The sequence below is a fragment of the Rhinopithecus bieti genome, unplaced genomic scaffold (assembly GCF_001698545.2).
Source record: "Rhinopithecus bieti isolate Rb0 unplaced genomic scaffold, ASM169854v2 scaffold_17939, whole genome shotgun sequence".
Classification (NCBI taxonomy): domain Eukaryota; kingdom Metazoa; phylum Chordata; class Mammalia; order Primates; family Cercopithecidae; genus Rhinopithecus; species Rhinopithecus bieti.
The window spans coordinates 151,399-162,104 of record NW_016809446.1 but is presented as its reverse complement, the minus strand read 5'-3'; the positions used below and the strand labels follow the sequence as shown (position 1 = coordinate 162,104).

The window sequence follows — 10,706 nt, the reverse complement described above, 5'->3', positions numbered from 1 at the left end:
AAAAAAAAAAAAAAAAAAAAAAAAAAAAAAGTCTGTATAAATTGACGGAGATGTCCGTCCTCTTCGACCAGGGCACTTAAGTCATCAGTGAAGCCCTGGCTGGTACACTGCCTTTTATTCTTTTCAGGTGAGCCTTATAACATCCCCGTGTATGTTAGGTATTACTTTTAATTTTCATTTTTCAAACAAAGCTGGAATTCTGGGAGATTAAGCTACTTTCTGAAGTCCCGATCCCTGGAGATCTGGGACTCAAAACCAGGCTTGTTAGACACAGTTAGTTATTTTATTTTATTTATTTATTTATTTTTTGAGATGGAGTCTCACTCTGTTGCCCAGGCTGTAGTGCAGTGGCATGATCTCGGCTCACTGCAACCTCCACCTCCTGGGTTCAAGCGATTCTCCTGCCTCAGCTTCCTGAGTAGCTGGGACTACAGGCGCGTGCCACCATGCCCAACTAATTTTTTATTTTTGGTAGAGACGGGGTTTTACCATGTTGGCCAGGCTGGTCTTGAACTCCCGACTTCAAGTGATCTGCCCACCTTGGCCTCCCAAAGTGCTGAGATTACAGGAGTGAGCCACTGCGCCCGGCCTATTTTATTTTTTTTCTGTAATTCCAACTCCTCTCTCTGCTGATATGAGAAGAGTTACATAAGGGGAAATGAAGTGTCTTCTGTTTCCTCCTGAGAACCAGGGCTTCATGCAAAAACTATTGGCTGGTATATAGACATGTTAGTGTAGCAAAGTGCATAGGCTTAGTTATACTTGGTTTTGACTTTTCTTTTCATTCTTACTAGTTTTGTGACCTTGGGCAAGTTGCTTAACCTCTAAACATTGATTACCCCATCTGTACATTGTGCATAATAGTTATATTTACTCCACAGTGAGGAACCAATGAGATGTGTGTGTAACATCTGCTGGCTCATTGAGTGACACAAAGGGAATGCTCCACGAGTGTTGATTACTCTCTGAGTACTGCTTTTTCTGATCTAGCAATCTGGATCTCTGAGGTTGGGAAAGTCAGAATACGGTATTTCAGATACCACCATGAAGCAAAGCATGCTTCATGGCCAGGCTACACTGTGGCCTTGTGGAGTTCTTTCCTGCCCCACTGCAAAGGGTTAATTTCTGCCTTCTTTTCCCCATAGCGCTTGGAATACTCCTACCTCTATCACAGCTCTGTCACATTTTATTGCAGGCAGGTGTTTCATGTGTCTGTCTCTCCTGGCAGGCCAGGGCTCCTGAGGAAAGGGACCATGTTTCATTGTGTGCCCTTGGCCCTTGGACAACACCTACCACTCAGTATTTACTTAAATAATTCTGGAATAAGAGATGAACAAACTAGATTTAAGGCTTTTTGAAAATCACGGAAATTTATTCTGATTCAAGCAGCAGAGATAGAGAAATAATTTTAAAATTATGAAAATATTTTGTTATAAAACTGATGTAACTCTATTACAAAAGTAAGCTTAAAGAAAAGGGAAAAAAACTCACCAATGATTCTAATTATTCATGACTCTGCAACATAGTTACCATTAGTATTTTGGTGTGTTTTGTCTCTCCATCTGTATTTTTAATCATAGTTGTAATTATGATTATATATATGTGAATATATATGTCTGTGGATGTGTGTGTGTGTTGTGTATCTGTATATACACACCTATACAAATGATGTTTTCACATTGTGTCATAAGCATTTTTCTGCTACTGTATGATTTTCATACTCCCTATTTGTAGTAGCTGCAAAGTATTAGGCTGGAGAAGTTTTGCTGTTGGAGCCTGAGGGTAACAAGATATTAATCTCTTCAAAATAGAATCAGTGAGTACTAAAACAGGTAGTGATTTTGAAATATCAGGAAGAGATTATTACTCTTTTTAAAGTATTTTCCCTTTTTGTAACCTTAGTCATTTATTCCTGAATTTGGGGAGAACCCACCACAAGCCTGGCAGTCCGCTGGATGGAGCAGTAAACAGGCTGGCAGGTGTCCCTGGAAGCTTATGTTCTGAGTTTAGTGGGTAGAGGTAAAGAAAGAACACACACACACACACAAAAGCAGTGCTATGTAGATATTTATATAGGGTGATGAGACTTTCCTGTTAAACCAGCTGCTAATTCCTGAGCAGTTCCTGTGTTCTGAGGACTGTGCATTACACCCTTTCATTCTCACAGTGACCCTGCATGGTAAGTAGGCCTTACCTACTTATAGCGCCCTTCCATTGGTGAAAGGAAGGCTTCTTGGAGGGTAAGTAACTTGCCTGAGGTCACAAAGCTAATGGATTGTGCTTAGAATTTGAATCCAATCTGACTCTCAAACGCTGGTTCTTAGTTTGAAAATCTCCCTGGCCTTAATGCTACTTGGAACTATAGTAGTCCCCCCTCATCTGTGATCACTTTCCCCGGCTTCAGTTACCCACTGTCAGCCTTGGTCTGAAAACCGGTGACTAGAGTATGATATTTTGAGAGAGAGAGAGAGAGAGAGAGAGAGAGAGAGAGAGACAGACCGACCACATTCACATACCTTTTGTTGTTGTTTTTGAGACGTAGTCTCACTCTGTCACCCAGGCTGGAGTGCAGTGATGCGATCTCAGCTCACTTCAACCTCCGCCCGTTCCCTCCCACCCCCCGCTCCCGTTCAAGCAATTCTCCTGCCTCAGCCTCTTGAGTAGCTGGCATTACAGGCACCTGCCACCATGCCAGGCTAATTTTGTTTTGTATTTTTAGTAGAGATGGGATTTCACTGTCTTGGCCAGGCTAGTTTTGAACTCCTGACCTTGTGATCTACCCATAACATTTATTATGGTATATTGTTATAATTATCCTGTTTCATTATTTATTGTTTATCTCTTACTGTGCCTAATGTAGAAATTAAACTTTACCATAGGTGTATACATATTGGAAAAACATCTTATATACAGGGTTTGTTACTATCTGTGGTTTCAGGCATCCACTGGGGGTCTTGGAACATATCCATTGCAGATAAGAGGGAACTGCTATATCCATAGAATAAAAACACCCCATCTTGAAGATAGGAGGATTCTGTAAATTGGGATGGGGTCAGGGAATCTGAACTTTAAAAGCTTCCCATGTGATTTGATGCCTAGCGAAGCCTGTGGACCACTGTCTTGAAATATAATGCTCAGGAAGATACTATCTTCAACTTTTCTGTAATTCGAGTGCAAATCTCAGCTGAACTTTTGGCTTGTGTGTTTAACTGAAAGCTGGATATCTGTCCCTGGCTATCTCCCAGCACTTCAAATGGTATCTGTTTAAACCCAAACGCTTCTCTTTCTAAACTCGTTCTTCCTCCTTTATTCTGAGTTGGCATCGCCTTCCAAGTAGTCACTGCCCCCCCAACTCCTAGACTCCCCTTCTACCTCCCCTACCCCTTGGAGTCCCGCTGATTCTGTCTTTTAACTATTTCCTGGATCTATCTCTCTCTGTCCCCTCCCACTGCCTGGCTCCAGCGCTCATCATCTGTCACCTGCCTGCATGACCACATCACTCTTCCACCTGGCCTATCTGCCTCTGTTTGTCTTTTTAAACCTACTTTCTCAATAGCTGTTAGAGTGGCCCATCTAAAATGCAAAATCGATGGCATGACCTGTGCTTGAACACTTCTCTGGCTTCCCACTGCCTGCCTGCAGGCTAAATCCCAGCTGTCTTAGTAAGGCTTTGTTATCTCATCCTGTCTGACTCTTCAGCCTCACTTTTTCTCAGCAAGATTGCAGTGCATGAAGTTCCTGGACACACCTCCTGCTCTGGCCTGTCCCATCTGCCTTGGATGCCCTTTCTTCACACCTTTCCCTTGGTTCATGCCTCATCTTTTAAGCGTAAGCTCAGATTTCCCTTCCTTTGGGAAGTTTTCTTTGACCTCTGCTCCTCTTGAAGAATTTCTCCTTTGTGATTTCCTGTGCACGCTCATGTTTCTATTATTTTTCTTCCCACACTGCATCCCAACTGTGTTTATGTGTCTCTCCCGTGTGAGACTTTGAGTTCCGGGTAAGGACTTTCTTCCTCATCTTTGTATCTCTAGCACATAGTATGTGCTTGAATGTTTGCATAAATAAGGTGTTATAAAACTAAAATGAAAAGTGCTGACATGTTTATACATTCTTTTCCCATTACTAATTGACAGCATACTGTGTTGTCTTATTGGGTCAGTTTCCATTAGTCTTTTCTGAACTAAATACTGTCTCACCCTCCTTACCTAGCATAAATCTCACGGGCAGTCATTTTATCACCATCTTCATGCACAGTTGACACCGACACCCTGCCTTTCTTTGCTTCAAAACAAGCCAGGTTAACTGCAGCCTTCCACTGTCCCCGGTCTGTGCCTCTGTGGCTGAGAGGGGCTGAAGGAAATGCTGCTGCTGGGTTTTACTGTATTTTTTTTTTTTTTTTTTGATAGGAAGTTTTGCTCTTGTTGCCCAGGCTGGAGTACAGTGGGATGATCTTGGCTTACTGCAACCTCCGCCTCCCAGGTTCAAGCCATTCTCCTGCCTCAGTCTCCTGAGTAGCTGGGATTAGAGGCGCCTGCCACCACACCTGGATAATTTTTTGTATTTTTAGTAGAGACAGTTGGCCAGGCTGGTCTCGAACTCCTGACCTCAGGTGATCCACCCATCTTGGCCTCCCAAAGTGCTGAGATTACAAGTGTGAGCTGCCGCACCCAGCCGGATATTCTGTCTCTCACTTGAATGTAAGTTGTATGAGGGGAGAGGTTTCTGTCCCGTGGCTGATGGTAGTCATTCAGATATGTGTGGAATTACAGGGAGTGGTCAACTGACATTAAGTTCCTATTCAGACTTCTGGAGTACCTACCAGATTAGAAGTAGTCTTTGAAATGCCTGGGACAGACATTAGAGAAGGCCTTTATAAGCTGGTAAAATGAATACTGAGGTGATGTGCAGATGACTCAGTCACTCCAATACTGCCTGCAGAGTGCTCTGTGTACTGTTAAGAAATTTCAGAAATACACTCTCTAACTCAAACCCTGAAGAGGCTGTCTGCATTTTTTTTTTTTTTTTTTTTTTTTTAAGAGATAGGTCTCGCTCTGTTGCCCAGGCTGGTTTGCAGTGGCATGATATGGCTCATGTGCTCACATGACAAAATACCAAAAATAGGGAAAGCCTGTTTCGTGAAGTTAATTTTTAAAAAAGAAATGATAGGGCTGGGTACAGTGGCTCAGGCCTATAATCCCAGCCACTTTGGGGAGGCAAGACAGGTGGCATTGCTTGAGCCAGGGTTGGAGACAGCTGGACAACATGGCAAAACCCTCTCTGTATATTAAAAAAAAAAAAAAAACAGAATCGAGAATTGGCTATTAAGAAATCCCAGTCACCTCTCACTTAGGCCTGTTATGAAGCAGCCAATCTATATGTGTTTTATGTAATACATATAATAATCACTGAAAAATTACGAATTGTATGGACAAGTAATGTAAGTGAAAGTAACTTGGTTAAGGCTAAGTAAAGTTGCTCTTCTTTTTTCTTTTTTTTTTTTTTAAGACGGAGCTCAAATGGATGACAGGCTGGAGTGCAGTGGTACGATCTCGGCTCAACTACAACTCCGCCTCCCGAGTCAAGCAATTCTTCCTGCTTCAGCCTCTCTGAGTGCTGGGACTATAGGCGTGCGTCCACCACGCCCAGTGCTAAATTTTTGTATTTTTTAGTAGAGATGGGGTTTCACCATGTGGCCAGTGATGGTCCTTGATCTCTTGACCATGTGATCTGCCTGCCTCGGTAAACGCCTCCTAAATGCTGGATTACAGCATGAGCCACTGTGCCTGGCCTAAAGTTGTTCTTTAAGTGCCAGCCTTGACCTCCTGGGCTCCAGCGATCCTCCCACCTCAGCCTCCTGAAAGTGCACCATGCGTGGCTAATTTTTAATTTTTTGTGGAGATGATCTCTCTATGTTGTCAGGACTGGTCTTGTAACTCCTGGGCTCAAGTGAATGCTACTGCCTCAGCCCCCAGTAGTGCTCGGATTACAGGTGTGCGCCACTTGGCCTGGCTTGTCTCAATTTTTATTGTCAGAAGAGATGAAAAACTATCATTAAATCTGCCCATTGGCAATACACTGTTAGCAATGATGGTCATAAGTGAGGTTCAGGCTTCTAAAATTCAACAACTTGACATTTTCATCAGTATCTCATACTAGGACTGTAAATTTCAAATTGAATTACTGCCCTAAATTAGTGTCAAATAAGAAACACTGAGTTTCAGATGCCAACTGAAATAGTGCTTACTGCAGCTATCGGAATCCTGGGGAAGATTACCTAATGAAGATTACAAACTGAAGAAGGATCAAATGGAAAGAATTTATGAAAGAATTGAAACATAATTAAATTTCCAAGAATTTCTGGGGCCAGAAGTAAAGAGTATTACGACGATTTATTATATCTTTCCTAAACGTAGATGAGGTGGATCCAACTGACTTATGTGCTGCTCCACCTTAAGGTCGCTTTACCCACATTGTTCAAAAAAAGGATCTTTTTGTCACAATACCATAAGAAACAGTTTAATCTTTTACACTGTGTGTAGAAACTAGGCATAAGAACCAAGCATTTGAACTTACATTACTGTAATATACTTAGTAATTTTTAAGCTTACAATTTTTCAATACTATATAGTGAAAACATGTAAGTTGGCTGCTCATAAGCAACGCTAAAGGAGAATTGGACTGGATTTCTTAGTAGCCAGATTTATTTTCTTTCCCATGAGTTCTTTTAAAACTGTAACCTTACAAAACAGCCTTTCCCTGTTTTTGGTATCTTGTCCTCTTTGCAATAACAGTCTGCTCCCAGATTTTTTTTTTTTTTTTTTTTTTTTTTTTGAGACCGGGTGTTGCTCTGTTGCCCAGGCTGGAGTGTATTGGCATAATAACAGTTCACTGCAGCCTCGACCTTCCACGCTCACATGATATCCCACCCATGCCTCCTGAGTAGCTAGGACCACAGGTGTGCACTGTGCTTAATTAAAAACAAAAATTATTTGTAGAGATGGAGTCCCCTGTGTTACCCAGGCTGGTCTTGAACTCCTGGGCTCAAGAGCTTCTCCCACCTCAGCCTCCCTAAGTGCTGAGATTACAGGCATGAGCCACCATACCTGGCCTGCTCCCAGATTTTTCATTCTTGGATTCCATTTTACCCTGCGGCCAACTGACTTCAAGATAATGACCTTTGGGAGGCCAAGGCGGGCGGATCACAAGGTCAGGAGATGGAGACCATCCTGGCTAACATGGTGAAACCCTGTCTCGACTAAAAATACAAAAAATTAGCCGGGCATGGTGGCAGGCGCCTGTAGTCCCAGCTACTCAGGAGGCTGAGGCAGGAGAATGGCGTGAACCCGGGAGGCAGAGCTTGCAGTGAGCTGAGATCGCGCCACTGCACTCCAGCCTGGGCGACAGAGCAAGACGCTGTCTCAAAAAAAAAAAAAAAAAGATAATGACCTAATGAATAAAGTATGGGCCAGCTCTGTTGGCAGAATTCAGAAGCATCAGCCGTGTCACTGCTTAATTCTGCTTTTTTTTTTTTTTTTGAGATGGAGTTTTGTTCTTGTCACCTAGGCTGGAGTGCAGTGGCGAGATCTCAGCTCTGCAACCTCTGCCTCCCAGGTTCAAGCGATTCCCTTGCCTCAGCCTCCCGAGTAGCTGGGATTACAGGTACCCGCCACCATGCCTGGCTAGTTTTGTATTTTTAGTTAGCCATGTTGGCCAGGCTGATCTCCAACTCCTGACCTCAGGTGATCTGCCCGCTTTGGCCTCCCAAAGTGCTGGGATTAAAGGCATGAGCCACCGTGCCCAGCCAGTTCTGCAATTTATAGGCACAATTTTAGCAAATAGCAGGTATGTCATAGAGGCAAATCCAGAGTCACTTTTACCAGTAGTTAGTGCAAAAGGAGTTAGGAGTCATTTTTCTATTGCAGCTGTCCATGAAAGGCATGATTGATATTCTGTGTATCAGATGCAATATTTAAGAGACACTCTACATTTAACTTGACCCCCTCTCTACCTAACAGAGCTGTACTGATGTGCACATCACTTTTTCTTTGTCCCACATTGTAGGTGCTCATGTGACTATCACGGATCGAAAAGTAGCATTAGAATTTCTTAAATCAAACGTTCAAGCCAACTTACCTCCTCATATCCAATCCAAAACTGTTGTTAAGGAGCTGACTTGGGGACAGAATTTGGGGAGTTTTTCTCCTGGAGAATTTGACCTGATACTTGGAGCTGATATCATATATTTAGAAGAGACATTCACAGATCTTCTTCAAACACTGGAACATCTCTGTAGCAATCACTCCGTGATTCTTTTAGCATGCCGAATTCGCTATGAACGGGATAACAACTTCTTAGCAATGCTGGAGAGGCAATTTACTGTGAGAAGGGTTCACTATGATCCTGAAAAAGATGTACATATTTACGAAGCACAGAAGAGAAACCAGAAGGAGGACTTATAATTGGCTATAATTTATAAGAATGCTGTCATTGAGTGTGTCACTTAAGGTCTTAGACTGCAAATCTAACCATATTTAATGTCTTACTGTACAAAAAGTCTAAACCAAAGGTTCTCAGGGGAGAAAGCACATGTGCAGTTTTAAAACAAAGCAGTGCTTTGTCTCATTGCTATGAGTTTTAGTCATACTTTACTCACTCTGAAATCCAATTAACATTAAAGGATTAAGTGTGAGATTTTCGTTTATGCTATTTCTGTATCTCATACTACTCCCTCTTAATAAACAGTTTACACTGATGACATGAAGGCTGGTATAAAGGTATCTTTAAATGAGCAAGCTTTCTTTGGTAAGATTAAATCTTACAAATTATTTTTAAAACCTTCTGATATATACAATGTTCAGCCAAGTTTTCTGATTTTCCGAATGTAAAACAAAAGGTTTAACATACATTCCTTGAGCTGTTAGTGCTATTGAACCCTTTTGCCCTGTTTAAGTCCTAAAAACTTTTAGTTGGTTGAGTAGGATATGAGGTTTTTTGAGTCTCATATCATACTTTTTGCCTTAATTTCAGGTTTATATATGTTAATAAAGGAATTAAATAATGAAATTTCAGTTACTTTTTGAAAGCACCTGAAATCTGGCTGGGTGCGGTGGCTCATGCCTGTAATCCCACCACTTTGGGAGGCTGAGGCAGGCAGATCACTTGAGGTCAGGAGTTCAAAAACAGCCTGGCTAACATGGTGAAACCCCATCTCTACTAAAAATAAAAAAATTAGCCGGGCGTGGTGGCAGGCGCCTGTAATCCCAGCTACTTGGGAGGCTGAGGCAGGAGAATCACTTGGACCTGGGAGGCAGAGGTTGCAGTGAGCTGAGATTGCACCATTGTACTCCAGCCTGGGGGACAAGAGCAAGACTCCGTCTCAAAAAAAAAAAAAAAAAGCACCTGAAATCTTGAATAGGTTGTCTATTTCAAGTCAGAAGCTGAGGTTTTCCCCTTCTGCTTTACCCTTGCTCAAATGTCTTAATGCAATTATTTCCCGAGCTTTCCTTGCTTCCTTAACAATGCATAGGATGACATTAGAAGTTTTAAATCTCATCCCTCCCTGAGAGGTTAGCTTCCCATATGTAAGCTCCTTTTGTATTGTACTTGTAATTGCTCATTCAACGTTAGTATTGCCCCATAGAGTGTAAGCTTCTTGAGGGCCAAGAATACTTCTGCCTCTTCCATTGTTGCTTCCCGAGTACCTTCTGTATATTTCATAACCAAATAATGAAAAAGATATATTCCATTTAAAGGACATTGACTTTGGGTTAAATGATTGTTATACTGTTTGATGATTATCTTTGATAACACTTTGACATCTCACACACACATGAACTTTTCTTTTTACAATGCAAACATTTAAACAGTAGCTTAACTTTAGACTGCAAGAATATAATCTCAATATGGTATTTGGTACTAGAGATAGATTTCTTTTATAAAATCTTAAAAACAGGACGTTCTCTTCCTTTTAATCCCAGAGGTGAAAATATTCAGTATGTCATTTTCTACATATATTGAAATAGCAGTTTCACTTTAATAAAGATGGATTAAAAGTTGTGAGCATTCTGTGATATACTAGTTCAACACAAGTCTAATACACATGAAATGGAAATATCCATTGCTTACTGAATCCATAAAATGTCAGTGCTGCACCATGAATATGAAAGATTGTTTAAAACAAAGCCTGGCAGGATCAACAACACTGTAGTGACAAGCCAGTCCCACTTAGGTATGTTATTGGAAATGCATATATTAGTTAGAGTTCAGTTTCTTTAAGATCCATAACTTTGGAGATGGGTGTTAACATGGATGGGGCAGGGTGGGTTAGAGGTGGGAGCTTCAATAATATGCCTGGGTGATCTACCAAATGAGGTAAGCTATTATTGGGTTGTTTTCCATTTTCATAAAACATTAAGAATCAGAAAAATTTGTAGGCAGCTTTTTTCCTTTGACCTACAAATTAGAAGCAGAGGCAAGAAAAAACAAAAATCATAAATAGTTAGGTTGTCCAAGTGAAAAATCAAGTGATTTTCTTGGTTTGGGGCTTAGAATGTTGTTGCAGGTCAGGTTCCTTGGGGAAATAGACTCAAAGATTGAGATTAGGGTGTGAAAAGTTTAAATGGGAATGCTTTTTCCAAGATCAATATTCTGACCTTGGAAAGCAGACAGACTAGGAAAGAGGAAGAAATTGGGCTGGGATGTAGTCA

General features: G+C 41.5%; 1 protein-coding gene across 6 annotated transcripts in view; it reads left to right on the top strand.

Moving 5' to 3' along the window:
- METTL21A (methyltransferase 21A, HSPA lysine) overlaps window positions 1-10,055 on the top strand; it is a 15,935-nt gene extending 5,880 nt beyond the window's left edge. For all 6 annotated transcript variants that reach the window (XM_017889375.1, XM_017889378.1, XM_017889377.1 and 3 more), the window contains one exon: window positions 8,062-10,055. In XM_017889375.1, the coding sequence (XP_017744864.1) occupies window positions 8,062-8,459 (398 nt within the window). In that variant the 3' untranslated portion in view covers window positions 8,460-10,055. The remainder of the gene's footprint in view (window positions 1-8,061) is intronic.
- Window positions 10,056-10,706: the final 651 nt, after the last annotated feature.